This window comes from Ranitomeya variabilis, chromosome 1 (assembly GCF_051348905.1).
Source record: "Ranitomeya variabilis isolate aRanVar5 chromosome 1, aRanVar5.hap1, whole genome shotgun sequence".
Lineage (NCBI taxonomy): Eukaryota > Metazoa > Chordata > Amphibia > Anura > Dendrobatidae > Ranitomeya > Ranitomeya variabilis.
In genome coordinates this window covers 672,962,267-672,979,929 of record NC_135232.1, presented here as the reverse complement: position 1 = coordinate 672,979,929, position 17,663 = coordinate 672,962,267, and the positions used below count along the sequence as shown (strand labels likewise).

At 44.4% G+C, this 17,663-nt stretch overlaps 1 protein-coding gene across 1 annotated transcript in view; it reads right to left on the bottom strand.

The window, feature by feature from the left end:
• Positions 1–7,264, bottom strand: part of LTK (leukocyte receptor tyrosine kinase) — a 189,904-nt gene extending 182,640 nt beyond the window's left edge. The window contains exon 1 of the mRNA XM_077264245.1: positions 6,956–7,264. Coding sequence (XP_077120360.1) covers positions 6,956–7,013 — 58 coding nt within the window. The 5' untranslated portion in view covers positions 7,014–7,264. The remainder of the gene's footprint in view (positions 1–6,955) is intronic.
• Between the last annotated feature and the right edge of the window lie 10,399 nt (positions 7,265–17,663).

The window sequence follows — 17,663 nt, the reverse complement described above, 5'->3', positions numbered from 1 at the left end:
CACCAAAGATTTTCAATTGGATTGAGATCCGGACTATTCGCAGGCCATGACATTGACCTTATGTGTCTTTTTTCAAGGAATGTTTTCACAATTTTTGCTCTATCTTGAAAAATGATTTCATCATCCCCAAACATCATTTCAATTGATGGGATAAGAAAAGTGTCCAAAATATCAACATAAACTTGTGCAGTTATTGAAAATGTAATGACAGCCATCTCCCCAGTGCCTTTACCTGACATGCAGCCCCATATCATCAATGATTGTGGAAATTTGCATGTTTCTTCAGGCAGTCATCTTTATAAATCTCATTGGAACGGCACCAAACAAAAGTTCCAGCATCATCACCTTGCCCACTGCAGATTCGTGATTCATCACTGAATATGACTTTCATCCAGTCATCCACAGTCCACGATTGCTTTTCCTTAGCCCATTGTAACCTTGTTTTTTTCTGTTTAGGTGTTAATGATGGCTTTCGCTTAGCTTTTCTGTATGTAAATCCCATTTCCTTTAGGCAGTTTCTTACAGTTCGGTCACAGATGTTGACTCCAGTTTCCATCCATTCGTTCCTCATTTGTTTTGTTGTGCATTTCCTGTTTTGGAGACATATTGCTTTAAGTTTCTGGTCTTGACGCTTTCATGCTTTCCTTGTTCTATCAGTATGTTTTAACAACCTTCCCATGTGTTTGTATTTGGTCCAGATTTTAGACACAGCTGACTGTGAATAACCTACATCTTTTGCAACATTGCGTGATGATTTACCCTCTTTTAAGAGTTTGATAATCCTCTCCTTTGCTTCAATTGACATCTCTCATGTTGGAGCCACGATTCATGTCAGTCCACTTGGGGCAACAGCTCTCCAAGGTGTGATCACTCCTTTTTAGATGCAGACTAACAAGCAGATCTAATTTGATGCAGGTGTTATTTTTGGGTATGAAAATTATAGGGTGATTCCATAATTTTTTCCTCAGAATTGAGTGATTCCATAATTTTCCCCTATACTTGGTTAAAAAAAGTAACCATTACTGACTACCCCATTTTTTGTTCTTGATTTTTTAGTGTTTCTTAAAGCCTGAAAGTTGCTATTTCAAATGACTTTAGTTTTGTGCCATGTCTGTGATCTGATTTTTTTCTACAGAATTAAGCAACTGAATGAACATCCTCCAAGGCTGGTGATTCCATAACTTTTGCCAGGGGTTTTAGCTGCAAAGAAGAAAGAAGTGACCCGACCATTCTTCTGGCGACTTCCGCTATTAATATATACAAAAAAAAAATGCATCAGAAAAAACACGGCTGAGTTTAGCTGAACACACAATATAATAGTAATTGCAGATAAAGTAAATAAACCTTTTTTTTATTTTGCCTCTCCGTTATGGATATATTAGGCATCAAAGTATTGGCACCTAATGAGTTATATCTAGTTAAGTCTGATTGGTTATTATCAGATACAGAGAGACGTGCACACCCCCAGTTAAAACTATCTGATAATGCCCACTTGGAGTTAACTAAAGTTAACTCATTAGGTGCCAAATGCTTTGATGGCTAAAATATCTAGAAAACGGAGACATGAAATAAAAATATAAATAAAAATGTTTACATTCTTTATATTCCGCTCTGCAACCACAATAGCTTTGTGTATGCAGCTCAATATAAAAAAATTGCTGAATGGTTCACTTTAACTGAAGCGTCTTTTGCAGGAAAAACTCGGCAGGCACGATGGCGTCTTTAAGACCCCACGTGCACAAACCCTTTGACTGAAAGTTTTCCACGTAAGTTTTCTTATACACAGACATAGGGTTGTAGTCGCATGAATCAGGTCCCCTTTAAATACAGTTTATGCAGTTTTCTAGTATATAAGCATGGGTTCAACAAAAGATTCTAAAATTGAATAGAAAGGAAAAAAAGACAACATGGCAGCAGGAATTAGTAACTGTTACTGCAGCTTAAACATTGTATTATTTTAAATTACGATGCTTCTTTTCTGTACATCACCTTACCATTATGTACTGACAGCAATACTATGAGTTAAACATAGAGGGATTTCTTTCACTTTCTTATGCATTGTGGGAGTTGTAGCGCTAGTTAAGCCCCTTCTAAGACTACATTCCCTTTGATGTTGCAGATTTGCTGCACCTATTCCATGAATAAGATTACTTTATTGCGCACTTTTTGCATGTGTTGTTATCGCAGGTTGTTTTGTCTCTTTTTGGAATGTCATGCTATAAATAAAGCTGCTTCGTTTTTGATACTTCCTGATCCTGATATTTGGTTTTGACAAAACTTTATTGACATACATGCAGATTACATGCGTTTCTGATGCGTTTCCGTCACGTATGTGGTTTTTGACATGCGGAATTTCCACACCGAATGCAAGTCAATGAGTTTGGAGCGGCCCCCAAACGCAGGGCAGCGGGGTACTCGGTACCGGGTCCCTCGGTCTCGGTTCTAGGGGTGTCATGGTGGCCCGACCCGGTCCGTGGCCCTGCTAAGGGGCGCCCAAATAAAGGTGTAGGTGAAAGTTTGTCAAGTGTTCGTGACGCCACCTGTGGTATTCGGTCAGGGTGACCGACGCTGCTAGGGGTCCGCTGGGGTGATGGAATGGCAGCTAGATGGTGTAACTTCCCACAGGTGAAGTATGTCCCCAGGGCTTCCCTTGATGAGTAGATGGTAATGGTCGCAGTAAATGACGAGGACACAGAGTTGCAGTCTCTTTACCTTTTTACTGAAGGCTTCGGCATCTACAATCCAGAGCACTGCTAACCGGGCTGGCTGAGACCGGCCGGTCCGAAGGCACATCCAGAGTTCCCTTTGCAGGTGGAAATCAGTAGCCTTCCTACTAGCGCCTGTGTGTTGTAGTACCTCCCTGCTGAGCACCACGGGATAGTCCTCACAACTGTCGTGTATGTTTCTGTTCTTTCTCTCCGTCCCCCAGATGATATGGATAGGACGCACCTGTATGACGGGGTAGGCCTGGAGTTATTTTATAGGGACCCTAGAGACGCCCCTCTCCCACAATTGCCTCCGTTGTCTTCGTTAGGTGTAAAGGTTGGACAGCCAACTTGGAATAAACTGCCCTGCCGTAGTTCAGAGTAATGCGTAGAGCCTATTACTCCCTCGGTGTTCCGGCCACCGGCTGCGCGCCTCAGAAGGATGTTGCCGATCTTAAGGCAGGACTCCTCCTGGTTCTATCTCCTTTATGCTGTGATCTCGTCTCTCACTCTCCACAATATACTTCGCTTCTTGTCCTTCCTTAGGAGACTGCCACTATGCAGTACAGGAACAGCTCCATAACGATCTTTCTGTGCTAGGCCGCTGTCAGGATCCCACACCCGACAGGTCCTCCCTGGAACTCTCCCAGGCTGCTCACTCCCCAACTTCTTATCCAACCCCCAGTTTTACCCGAGTGTGAGGAGTGGCCTAATACATAGAACCTTTTGCTCCCCCTGGTGGCCGGAGTGTGAAGTGTAGTGTGTGACTGTGATACCTGGTCAGGTGAACTCCTTCAGTGCCATCAGACGTACCATCACTCCCCCTTGTGGCAGAGCGACAATACTGCAACGTCCAGAACTCTGGGGCGCTGCAGGTAAATTCCGCACAGAAAACTCAGCGCACCCGCAAGAGAAATTGACATGTTACGGATATGAAACACGTATCCCAGGTCAGTTTACTCTGCTTTAACCCCTTCACCCCAAAACCTGTTTTCACCTTTTACAATTCTGACCACTGTCTCTTTATGAGGTAATAACTCTGGAATGCTTCAATGGATCCCGTTGATTCTGAGATTGTTTACTTGTGACATATTGTACTTTATTATATTAGTATAATTTCTTTGATATGACTTGCGTTTATTTGTGAAAAAAATGGGAATTTGGCGAAAATGTCAGGAAGGGGTTATAAAGAAGCGTAGTGCTGGAACTGTAAGATGCTGCTGAGGCCACATTCACACTAGCAGTATTTGGTCAGTATTTTCCATCAGTATTTGTAAGCCAAAACCAGGAGTGGAACAATTAGAGGAAAAGTATAATAGAAACATATGCACCACTTCTGTATTTATCACCCACTCCTGGTTTAGGCTTACAGATACTGATGGAAAATACTGACCGTGTGAACGAGGTTCTACAGTGTAAATATGCCAAAAGCTCTTCGTGGGAATGTAGCCTAAAAGTCGTGGTTATGCCCACTAAGTAAACTTTGGTTTTGCAAGATGGATGATGACTGCTCTTTTTATAAAAGTATAAAACACAAATGTACAAGCTGAGATTGTCCGCATTCTTGGCCATGGAAAGTCAGATATATGACATCAATAATATGGTTGTGAGGTCATATAGGTATGAGCACTGGTGGAGACAGAATACGTGCAAGAACAATATATGGGTCCTTTACCGTCCAATAGCTCCTCATAATGCACAGTTCCACCGGATTTCAAGGAAGTAGTGGTTCCCTTACTTCTTGGACCTCTGAGTGGCTGCACAGCTGGCATTAATGATATGTCCGTCCCCCCATATGAGACATTGAAGAATATGAGATCAGAGGTGTAACAACGGAGAGGGCACAGGTAGAAACCATGTAAAAGAATTAACTTTGGAACCTTGGATCCCCATTTTTTAGTTGTTGGTGTAAAATTCTAACAAATGTCTATTGCAATTTTTCACAGTTCTAGTTAGATGATGCAAGTTTTGAAGCCTGTCTGATTTTACAGCCAATCAGTTGGATGAAAACCTAAATGGAGACCATCATTATATTGTCACCGGGGGCAGAGGTTACGGATCGGACCTCTCAGTACTGATTGGATAATCTGATTGCTCTGCAGCTTCTAAGTCTTACGTATGTATCATGTATTGGGTAGATAAGTCACTTTGCAAGGTGCAGGATTTTCAGTGAATCCGAATAATTTGCATTTTGATAATTTAATTATAAGTGATCATTTATAGAGCCATCATAGAGGAGCCCATAATCCAGGCACTGCAGGGGGTACTGCTGTCAGGGAAGCAAGAGATTTGCATGTGGACAAATTATGCATTGCATTCTACAAAGGCTTTACTAAATGTCGCCCTAGTCTTGTGTTTGTAGAAAATTCTCCATTTAGATCATTCTCATAAGAAAAAAATAAATCACAGGGGAATCAATGTATTAATATTCTATGGTACCCAAACCGGTTGGAAGAATATCCAGTGAGACGCAGTATGTACACAGATCTCTGTATATGTCCCTCATCAGTTTGCAATCCTGACTCTATGCAATAATGAAAAAGGGGTCCCACCCCATTAACAGTATGTGGTCCTAAAATCTACAATATTGGGCCTGCTCATCTATGGAAATAAATGAAGACAAATTTTTGCTCGTGTTCACACATGCGTCTTCTAAGGACAGGATAACACAAGAGCCGTTTATGATATTGATCTATTCGGCCAAATTCTATATCCACCATGAAGATATTCTGCCTGCCCTACAGAAGATCAGAAGGAAGATATAGCTCCACTAGGTGCTCAGAAGAGGTACTGCAGCAGCCGTGTTCAATCTAAACTCAGTCTTTCACATTTTAGCTAACAGCAAATACAGAATCCAATGAAAACACAAGCCGATATTAGTTTGTATGATGGTGAAGGAAAAGCACATGGATGCACCATTAATACTGGAAATCCATGTAATGGTCATATAAAGTTGATATTCATTTATATCCCCCCCTTTTCTTATTACAGGTAGCAGTATAATCATTGATTACGGTGCAAATGACTAAAAATTTAGCTTGAAAGCTTCCTCTGATTTATACACATTTAGATATTCTGCTTCCTTCATGAGCCAATGTGCAATGAGCCCTACTGAAGTAATCTGATATGTCATCTATCTGTCTATCTTTATACATATCTATCTATCTATCTATCTATCTATCTATCTATCTATCTATCTATCTATCAATTATATATTTCCACATATGTATGTATATATATATATATATATATATATATATATATATATATATATATACACAGAAAAAATAAAATATAATATATATCTAAATACATAATAAACATTATATATATATATTTATATATATAATGTAAGGTGTATATATAGTATATTTTTTATTATATATATATATATATATATATATATATATATATATATATATATATGTTTTTGATTTTGTTTGCACAGTTAGTGACCATAATCTATCAACTATACATTATGTTGTGGCTCTTATACAAATGCTAAGATGTTGCCCCAGTTGATGGCATTACAATGGGCATGGCAGGATCACCATTTGGTGTTTTCACTATTTCCACTGTAAGCACATTATGGATTTCTTGCCTAATCTTTTGATTAGCCTTGAAGGAAGCAATAATCATAATAATATAGCAATCCAACCGACAACTGCAACCAAACACATGATGAAAGCATTAAAAACCGCCCGCTTCATTAACCAGTTTTATGAATGGCAGTAGTATGTGCATTGTACCTAACTCCTGTCAATGTTCCTCTGTTCGCTTATATATGAAAATTATTATTTTATAGTGCACCACAATATGCGTTCATTCTAGATCATCATACTTTATAGGATTTTGCAGCTATGGTGATACATAGGAGACTAATGCAGGTGGTTATGGACCATCTCATCCCACATTGGGTAGCATCACTAATGTTCACTGCCCATTTCTGCTGAGTCTTCACCGCTTCTAGTTACAAGCAACAGGAGTCTCCATCAATCCAAGTGTAACTACCTGGGCAAGTGGCCTGACCTAGGGGCAACCTAGGAGCAACTAGTCTATGGGGCTAGAGAGCCAGAGACACATGCAGCAGGAAATGTCTGCTCTTGCATTTATTGGTTAATACTAATTAAATGTTGCTAGAAATGTAACAATCAGGGCAATATTTGTTTTACATGTTTGCAACAACTTTCTCCTCCTGGTGAATGCAGTTCTTATGCATCTAAACAAAATACTGCAAATAGTTTTCTTACCAAGCAAGAGAGCCCAAAGTGACATCTGGAGGATGAGGATGGAGAAAGGGAAGCCCATCTCTGCAGATGCTTCTTGCAGGGAGTCCCCAGGTAAATCCTTACCATTTGTGACTGTCCCACCCTTTGTAGTAGAATATATCCTCAGTGCTGTGTGCCAGTTTACCCCTCTGCCTCAGCAGGACTGATGCTGCTGCTGCTTGGGAACTCTTGCAGGCTTATAGATGCATCTACACCTCCCTATACTGTCATCCTCTGTCAGGTCCTAAAGCCCTCATTGTTTTCCATCCCTGTAGCTGCCGAGAAATTAAAGAAAAAAAAAAACACAACTGCCCTCATGTGACCACAGTGAATTGATTTAACTGATGTGATTACTGGTAAAATAGACAGTCTGTGCCTTTAGAAAAGAAGAAATCAGGCAGATGTGGTTCTTTTATTTCCCAGCTATTCTCTGCACCATAAGGATAAGTGAATGCAATCTCAATGTAAATGCAGGAATAAGAACACCCAACTGTATTGCAGTATTTTTTATTGACACTGTATTTTTGGCATATGTTTAACCAGTATATACTTCGTTCTTTTAGGCTTGGGTCGCACGAGCATACAGTGGGGCAAAAAAGTATTTAGTCATTCAGCAATAGTGCAAGTTCCACCACTTAAAAAGATGAGAGGCGTCTGTAATTTACATCATAGGTAGACCTCAACTATGGGAGACAAACTGAGAAAAAAAAATCCAGAAAATCACATTGTCTGTTTTTTTTATCATTTTATTTGCATATTATGGTGGAAAATAAGTATTTGGTCAGAAACAAAATTTCATCTCAATACTTTGTAATATATCCTTTGTTGGCAATGACAGAGGTCAAACGTTTTCTGTAAGTCTTCACAAGGTTGCCACACACTGTTGTTGGTATGTTGGCCCATTCCTCCATGCAGATCTCCTCTAGAGCAGTGATGTTTTTGGCTTTTCGCTTGGCAACACGGACTTTCAACTCCCTCCAAAGGTTTTCTATAGGGTTGAGATCTGGAGACTGGCGGCTAGGCCACTCCAGGACCTTGAAATGCTTCTTACGAAGCCTCTCCTTCGTTGCCCTGGCGGTGTGCTTTGGATCATTGTCATGTTGAAAGACCCAGCCATGTTTCATCTTCAATGCCCTTGCTGATGGAAGGAGGTTTGCACTCAAAATCTCACAATACATGGCCCCATTCATTCTTTCATGTACCCGGATCAGTCGTCCTGGCCCCTTTGCAGAGAAACAGCCCCAAAGCATGATGTTTCCACCACCATGCTTTACAGTAGGTATGGTGTTTGATGGATGCAACTCAGTATTCTTTTTCCTCCAAACACGACAAGTTGTGTTTCTACCAAACAGTTCCAGTTTGGTTTCATCAGACCATAGGACATTCTCCCAAAACTCCTCTGGATCATCCAAATGCTCTCTAGCAAACTTCAGACGGGCCCGGACATGTACTGGCTTAAGCAGTGGGACACGTCTGGCACTGCAGGATCTGAGTCCATGGTGGCGTAGTGTGTTACTTATGGTAGGCCTTGTTACATTGGTCCCAGCTCTCTGCAGTTCATTCACTAGGTCCCCCCGCGTGGTTCTGGGATTTTTGCTCACCGTTCTTGTGATCATTCTTACCCCACGGGGTGGGATTTTGCGTGGAGCCCCAGATCGAGGGAGATTATCAGTGGTCTTGAATGTCTTCCATTTTCTAATTATTGCTCCCACTGTTGATTTCTTCACTCCAAGCTGGTTGGCTATTGCAGATTCAGTCTTCCCAGCCTGGTGCAGGGCTACAATTTTGTTTCTGGTGTCCTTTGACAGCTCTTTGGTCTTCACCATAGTGGAGTTTGGAGTCAGACTGTTTGAGGGTGTGCACAGGTGTCTTTTTATACTGATAACAAGTTTAAACAGGTGCCATTACTACAGGTAATGAGTGGAGGAAAGAGGAGACTCTTAAAGAAGAAGTTACAGGTCTGTGAGAGCCAGAAATCTTGATTGTTTGTTTCTGACCAAATACTTATTTTCCACCATAAAATGCAAATAAAATGATAAAAAAACAGACAATGTGATTTTCTGGATTTTTATTTCTCAGTTTGTCTCCCATAGTTGAGGTCTACCTATGATGTAAATTACAGACGCCTCTCATCTTTTTAAGTGGTGGAACTTGCACGATTGCTGAATGACTAAATACTTTTTTGCCCCACTGTATATATTCTTTCATCAGAGAGAATCGGGCCAATTATGCAAATCACACTCCGATCAGAATTTGCAAAACCAAAGAAATGAGCCGGAGCGCAAGTTGGTTTACATGCAAAGTATAAGAGCATGTTCACACTGTGGCCATTTAACAGACAAAACCTAAGATAGCAACAAAATGAGCAAATACCCTGCTGTGAATAAGCAAATAGTAATAGTGCAGATAAATGACATAGGGAACTTAGTAATCACTGCTTTGCAAAAAAAAAAAACATAAAAGCCATCCCAACTTGACATGGTGTACCCCAATTAGGAGAGTCCTATCCTCTAGTATTAAAACCTCACCTTGTACCAGACAAAGCTATATAAATGGAATACCTTAGGTTTTGTTTGTTAAATGGCCACAATGTGAACATGCTCTTATATGTTGAATGTATACCAACTTATGATCTGGCTCATTTTTGGGGGTTGTGCTGGAGTTTCTTGTACTTTGTACGAACAGGGGTGTGGAGCCCTTTTTTTTAGCTGGGCATTTCATTTATATGGCCAGGTGTCTGAACAGTCAGACCCTGGTCCTGATCTACCCCCATCTACATTGAGGTTATCTGACACAAGGTGAGCTGTTAATACCAAAGGATAGGACCGTCCCAATGTGGGTACACCTTGTCGCGGTGGAATGGCTTTTATGCTTTATTTTTTAATTTTAAAAAAAGGTTTACTAAGTGCCCTATGTTATTTATATGTACTAATACTATTTACTTACAGCAGAAAAAAAACCCCAAAGGTATGAACTGGGATATAAACAGAAACATAATGATTAAATACCCTGCAGTAAATAAATAAGTAGCATAGTGTATGATAATAAAAATGTGAAAGCCATCCCACCTCTTCACGGTGACCATAATTGGGACAGTCCTAACTCACATATTAAAAACTTTATTGTTTGTCAAGTGACATGCATGTGGATAAGGACTGAGACGGACTGAGCCCAACTAGTGGACACATAGGCATCGGAAACCAAGTACCGTATATTATTTTCATGCACTATGCTATTTATATACTGCGGTATTTAATCATTATGTTTCAGTCTTTGTTTTTTTATGTTCAGTGGCCAGTGTAAACATGCGCTTAAATGCTGCATGCACACCAGTTTATATCCCAGTTCATACCTTTGGGTTTTTTCTGCTGTTTGCATCATGTACATATATAGGGGTGGCCTGTCTATCCGTTGAGCTGAGAATTATATTGATGTGAGCTCCCACGCATGTGTGTCCATTAGTTGTGCACAATTCATCTCAACCCTTATCCACATGCATGTCACTTGACAAAATGCAAGGTTTTTCATATTAGAGTTAGGACTATTCCAATTACAGTCACCGTGAAGAGGTGGGATAGCTTTCACATTTTTTTTAAAAAAAACATGTTAAGTACAGCATATCAATTTTATGCACTATGCTATTTATTTATTTACTGCAGGGTATTTAATCATTATGTTTCTGTCTTTGGTTTTTACTTACAGCAGGGTATATGCTCATTGTTTTTGCAGCCCCCCCACTGCCGCAGGGCCGAGGGGTACCCGGTACCGGGCCTCTGAGTCTCTGCTCTGGGGTTGTCACGGTGGCTAGACCCGGTCCGTGACCCTGCTGAGGGGCGTACAATGGAGGTGGAGGTATGGTGACGATGTTATGATGTGGTGCAGGCCGCAGTAAATAACGAGGACACCAGGTTGCAGTCTCTTTACCTCTTTACTGAAGGCTTCAGGATCCTCAATCCGGAATACGGTTAACCGGGCTGCGCAAACCTGGCCGGTCCGATGGCACATCCAGAGCTCCCTTTGCAGGTGGAAATCTGTGCCTACCTTCTAGCGCTTGTGTGTTGTGGTCCTCCCCTGCTGTGCTTACGGGATAGTCCCCACAACTGTTGTGTCTGTTTCTGAAGTTCCCTCACAACTCGATTATGATGTTCTGCTTCGTCCCCCAGATGATATGGCTAGGACGCACCCGTATGACGGGTAGGCTCGGAGCTCTTCCTGGACCCTAGTGTCGCCCCTCTCCAAATGTTGCCCCCTATGTCTGCTTAGGTGATTTGAGTGAGTTAAATACAAGCAGGGTGTGACTATAGCTAAAATTTAACTTTTAATAAATAGGTCTAAAAATGATATAGTAAACCAACATAATAAACACACAAAAACGGACTCACAGGGAAATCACATTCTTTGGAATGTAAAACCACAACAATCCCCGAGATTTTACACCACCATTCAATTTAACAATCTCATAGGGGAAAAAGGATTCTCATAAACATGAGAATCGCAGTACAAAAGCAATCCACCATCCAGGGCCGGACTGGCCATTTGGCAATTCTGGCAAATGCCAGAAGGGCCTGTCTGGTTGTGGGCTGCCTTGCTGCTGCATTGTTAACAAAATCTGTGTTATCAGGACACCCATACTGTTAAGAGTTGTGACGGAGCACAAAGTCGCTGACTCCTTTACTTACCCAGCAGGCCACGGGTATCATGAGACATATTGGTCTTGTAGTAAATCTTGTTTTCCCTCTATCCAGGGTAATATTAGTAATATATCCCATCTGGTGCTTGGTGACGAGGACAGCATGGGCCTGTGTGATTTCAAATGCCAGGGCTGAATTTCAGCCCCAGTCCGTACCTGCCACCATCGCATATCTTATATTCCAAATACCCTCTTGTGGAATGGAAAAGCAGTAGTGGTGATTGACATATGCAAATGGAACGATCTCACCTCAAAGTTCTCTTTCTTTGCTATGGATAAGACCGCTCACTGTTGGCGCTGCATCCGGGAGGAGGGGCACATTCCGGCCACACATCCATCTACCCACGCTGCCAAAAGGATTTTTGCTTAACCCCAAATTAAAGAAACCATTTCCCTACGCGTTTCGTTATATAAACTCATCAGGGGAAATTTGTAAGGTGTCCCTCCAAATCTGTGGTGGGCACTCAACGCGGGGGTAATGAGGCAATCCAAGGTGATTTGAGTGAGACAGCCCACCTATAACTGACTGTCCTGCCGTAGGTTTGAAGTTAGGCCTGGAGCTCTATACTTCCTCGGCGTTCCGGCCACCGGCTGCGCACCTCAGTAGGATGTTGCCTCGTCTTACAGCACGACTCCTACTGGTGTTTCTCCTTGTTGCGTTGATCTCGTTTCTCACTCAGCACAATAAACCTCGCTTCTTGTCCTTTCTTAGGGCACCGCCGCGATCAGGTGCAGGCGCGGTCCCGTAACGTCCTCTCAGTTCGCTAGGCCTCTGTCAGGATCCCACCCCTGACAGGGACCCCCCTGAATCTTCCCCTGCAACACCCTCTGCCACAGGATGTTGCCTGGTTCCAACCCAGTCAGCTTCTCTTTAACTTCCTATCCAACCCCCAGTTTTACCAGATTGTGAGGAGTGGCCTAATACATAGTACCCTTAGCTCCCCCTGGAGGCCAGACTGTAAAGTGTATTGGTGTCTGTGATACCTGGTCAGGTGAACTCCTTCAGTGCCATCGAACGTACCATAGCCCCCCTTAGCGGCGGAGCATCAGTACTGCAACGACAAGGACTCTGGGGTGCTGCACTCCCCCCCCAGTTAAATCCAGTACTCCTGGACTGGGAAGAAAACAACAATACATGTCAGCAAAAAGACATACAATTTTGAAATGCAATAGCAATAAGCAAATTTGAACAGAGCTTCCCTTTATGGGAGGTGAGGACACTTGAACGTTACAAACATGGTTAAATACTTTAAATAACATACTATAAATAACTTTTTCTTACCCAACCGGGTATTCTACTAAGTGCAAATTTTTGAACAATAATTTAACGTTGCCTTTAAGGACGTACACACTGAATCCACTAAAGACCTTCTTATAAAACACTATAAGGCTAATCAACTTTTCCTTCATTTTCCATCTTTACATCTGCAGGACCACCTGTCTATCTGCCCCAGGCCTTCTGCCTCTTGTTCTGTTGCAGGACCGCCTGTCTATCTGCCCCAGGCCTACTGCCTCTCGTTCTGTTGCAGGACCGCCTGTCTACCTGCCCCAGGCCTACTGCCTCTCGTTCTGTTGCAGGACCGCCCCTTTCCGCCCGGGCCTACTGCCTTTCTGCTACTATACATAGTATAGAACGTATCATCCATCTCTCAGTTCAAGATCACTGAGCCATCTCGGTATGGCTCCTAAGAGGACTCACCGACTAACCCCATACGGGTCCACTTCCTGTCCTCATTCTCTGACACATCATTAAACATTTCTTACTATCAACTGTCTGACTACATATAACTTTACATGTAAGCATTATCACTATTTCTCTTAAGGCATCATTATACTTTAAGTGCTATGGGTGAACGTTCCCTTTAAGAGGGGACCAAATCTCTATGAAGTAGTGCAACTTCTCAAGCTGCAAGTCCGTATGCAGCAAAGACTCCGGTACTGCTTCCAGGAACAGTTTCTTCGCAAAGAGTCCTTTCTTTTGTAAAACCAGTAGAGGGCACCTTTAAGAAGGTGCAAACTATTTGCAATGAGTTTGTAATCATGCAGTGTTCATGATCCAGCAGTTCTTTTAACAATGATAAAACGAAAAACAAAAACAAAAGCAGAAGAATGGATCCCGGGTAAACAAAGGGATCCCTTTAAGAGTTAACCCTAGTGGGGTTGTAGCAGCAAGAAGACACATAGAAAGATGAACAGTTAACTATATACATCCTTGTCGAGCATTAGGGCTTCATAGTATATTGCAAGACATCAGCCGATAGTGGACATCCCCTGACCGTACAGGCTTTGGCCCCTGGTCCCCGGCTGATGTGGTGTCAGTGTCAGTGGTTGGTCTCTCAGGTGCAGTCAGGTCACCCGGTGTCTGGATTCAAAGGCTAACCTTAGCTGCAAGCTCAGTAGCCGCAACAAGGCGTACAGTGGCGATAGTAGCAAGATCTGTCAAGTCTGATTCAATCATGGTCGAGGCAACAGGTGACACCCCCTCAGGCCCACATCGATGGACATTCCGAGCGCACCATCCTTGTGCACTCCGGTGGCGGGTATAGGTCACCTGATCCCCCCTTTGCAATAGTGGGTCACCATATCGGTTGCGGAAAGGAGTCTTCACATCATGACTAGTAACGAAGACGTCAGTCGGTAGTCCCGGTTCCTGTATGGAGCCCCAACCCGCTTTGGGTGAAAGGCCAGCACAGTTCCCCGCTTTACCACGTCTTTCCTGCCGCACGCAGGCTTTGGGTGTTGTACTTTCGGCACGTCAGTTTGTTCTGTCTCTTTTTGGTTTTTCCAGTGTAAGATCAGGTATTGTTTATATTGTTCCCAAGTGAGCACAGCAAGGGTGAGGTCCTCTTCCCGAGCTCCATCTGGCCCGATCCAGGGGGTGTCCCACCGGAGGACCACCCCGTCTGAGCTCACGTCTATGGGTTCTCCCATCTTGGTCGGTAGTGGAGGTACCAGCCTCCCCATCGTGTCGGGGGTGAGGATCACCCGCTCCACCGAGAGGAAACAGTTATTGTTGGGGTGAGGAGCGGTCGCGGGAGCGGGATCGGTCAGGAGAGCAGGATCGGTCGGGGGAGCAGAATCGGCCGGGGGAGTAGGGGCGCCTTCCATACCTGTGCCTGATGTGATTCCACCGATGTCGATCCGTTCCACTGACAAGGACACTGGAATCGGCTGCAGCCCGGACCGCGGCTCCTCCAGGGTGGCCTCTCGATGTGGCTCCGCTCTCCATGGCTCCGCACCTGCTGGCTCCGTAGTCGGGATAGGTAGGCTCGGCTCCTTCGCCGGCGGCTCCAAGGAGTTCAGATCCTTCAGCTGCAGTGGTTGCGGGTCCGCCTCTGATGGGTAAGGGCAAGCCGGGATCACTTTGTCGTCGCTCGGGCACTTGCTGATCATCTTCGCTGTCTTGAGATCGGCAGCCGTGCATGCACCTGACTCCGCCATTTCTCCGAGGTCGAGCTCCCTCTTCAACGCGTTCCCGCCATTGCAAATCAGGGGGCGGTTCTCCTCTGCTGCTGGGCAAGTCGTCATCTCGCAGTAGAAGTCGGAGGGGGCGGTCGCTGCTTTTGGTGCCGCTTTGGTAGTCTCCTCCCATGACACGCCCTTCTTCTTCCTCTGCACTCCCTGTGGTGCTGCAATGGCGGCGGGTTTTGGCGGGAACTTTTGGCGGCAAGTGGCAATACACAGTCTTTGCAATAAGTCACAGTCCAAGTATAATAAATCACAGTTCCAAGGCACACATGACCTGATTCTTCAGGCTTAAGTAGATCCTGTTCGTGACGCCAAGTTGTAGCGCCCCCACTGCCGCAGGGCCGAGGAGTACCCGGTACCGGGCCTCTGAGTCTCTGCTCTGGGGTTGTCACGGTGGCTAGACCCGGTCCATGACCCTGCTGAGGGGCGTACAATGGAGGTGGAGGTATGGTGACGATGTTATGATGTGGTGCAGGCCGCAGTAAATAACGAGGACACCAGGATGCAGTCTCTTTACCTCTTTACTGAAGGCTTCAGGATCCTCAGTCCGGAATACGGTTAACCAGGCTGTGCAAGTCCGGCCGGTCCGATGGCAGAGTTCCCTTTGCAGGTGGAAATCTGTGCCTACCTTCTAGCTCTTGTGTGTTGTGGTCCTCCCCTGCTGTGCTTACGGGATAGTCCCCACAACTGTTGTGTCTGTTTCTGAAGTTCCCTCACAACTCGATTATGATGTTCTTCTTCGTCCCCCAGATGATATGGCTAGGACGCACCCGTATGACGGGTAGGCTCGGAGCTCTTCCTGGACCCTAGTGTCGCCCCTCTCCAAATGTTGCCCCCTATGTCTGCTTAGGTGATTTGAGTGAGACAGCCCGCCTATAACTGACTGTCCTGCCGTAGGTTTGAAGTTAGGCCTGGAGCTCTATACTTCCTCGGCGTTCCGGCCACCGGCTGCGCGCCTCAGTAGGATGTTGCCTCATCTTACAGCACGACTCCTACTGGTGTTTCTCCTTGTTGCGTTGATCGCATTTCTCACTCAGCACAATAAACCTCGCTTCTTGTCCTTTCTTAGGGCACCGCCACGATCAGGTGCAGGCGCGGTCCCGTAACGTCCTCTCAGTTCGCTAGGCCTCTGTCAGGATCCCACCCCTGACAGGGACCCCCCTGAATCTTCCCCTGCAACACCCTCTGCCACAGGATGTTGCCTGGTTCCAACCCAGTCAGCTTCTCTTTAACTTCCTATCCAACCCCCAGTTTTACCAGATTGTGAGGAGTGACCTAATACATAGTACCCTTAGCTCCCCCTGGAGGCCAGACTGTAAAGTGTATTGGTGTCTGTGATACCTGGTCATTTGAACTCCTTCAGTGCCATCGAACGTACCATAGCCCCCCTTAGCGGCGGAGCATCAGTACTGCAACGACCAGGACTCTGGGGCGCTGCATTTTTCCATCCTAAGTTTTGCCCAATCAGAGTTTGATCAGAGTGTGATTATAATGTGATCTGATTCTCTTGGATGCAGAGAAGATGGAGGAAAAATATTTCTCCATATACTCCATTCTGTCAGTCTGTGGAGATTTGAATGCACTCATATGTCAACCGAGGGCAGCCCAATGTTTTCCACTGACTCATTCACTTGCATTGCCAAGTGTGATTCCAATATCGCATTAAAGTCGAGCATTTTTTTCTCCCAGACCGTCTCTGTGCAAGAAAAAAAATGGAACATGTGCACAGCCCCATAGAATAACATTGGTCAGAGTGCGATCCGATGTTTTGTTATATTACACTTGAACCGATAATACGGTAATGTGCACAAGCCCTTAACTGTATAGAAATGTATCAGCTGAACTAATAAACACAAAGAAATAAAAACAATAAATAAACCACTCTCTATATGTAACACCCTAGGTAATCGGTTGTTACAGTGGCATTGCTTTCTTCACGGGAAGACTGATGCCATGCTTGGAAGCAAGGAAGGATCCCTTTAACAGGTAACCGGCACATCTAACACTGTTCTGACTCCAGGTCAGAAGGGGGAGCTCTGAACCAGGTTTCAGGGGAGCTTCCCTAGATATACTGCATATTCTGACCTGGGGGAGGAGTTAAGTCAGTCTGTCAGAGAAAGGGAAGGAGTCCAGATTGTGAGAGGAGAGAGGAAGCAGACAAAGAGAGTCTGAGAGAGGAAAGCTGAGGTCGTGCAGACCTGTGGATCTGCAGCTCGTGGAAGGAGAGAGGAACAGAACTGAGCTTCCTCCACACTGAAGTGCAGAATTCAGGTAGCTGGAAGACCGAAGTTGTGGGGTTAACTCTATGCCCCATGGAAGAAACCGTCGGACAGGAGATTGCAGGTCGCCTGTCCACCATCAACACCCAAAGGCACAGTGACAGCTGGAGCCCGGAGTCATCTGAGAGACCCCTGTAAAAAGGCTTGAGTTACCTGCCATGCGGGTAGTGTCCTACCAACAAGGGGGACAGAGAGAATGTGAGGACCTTGTGTGAGGCCTAAGGCAGCAAGGAACTACAACACAGCACAGAAG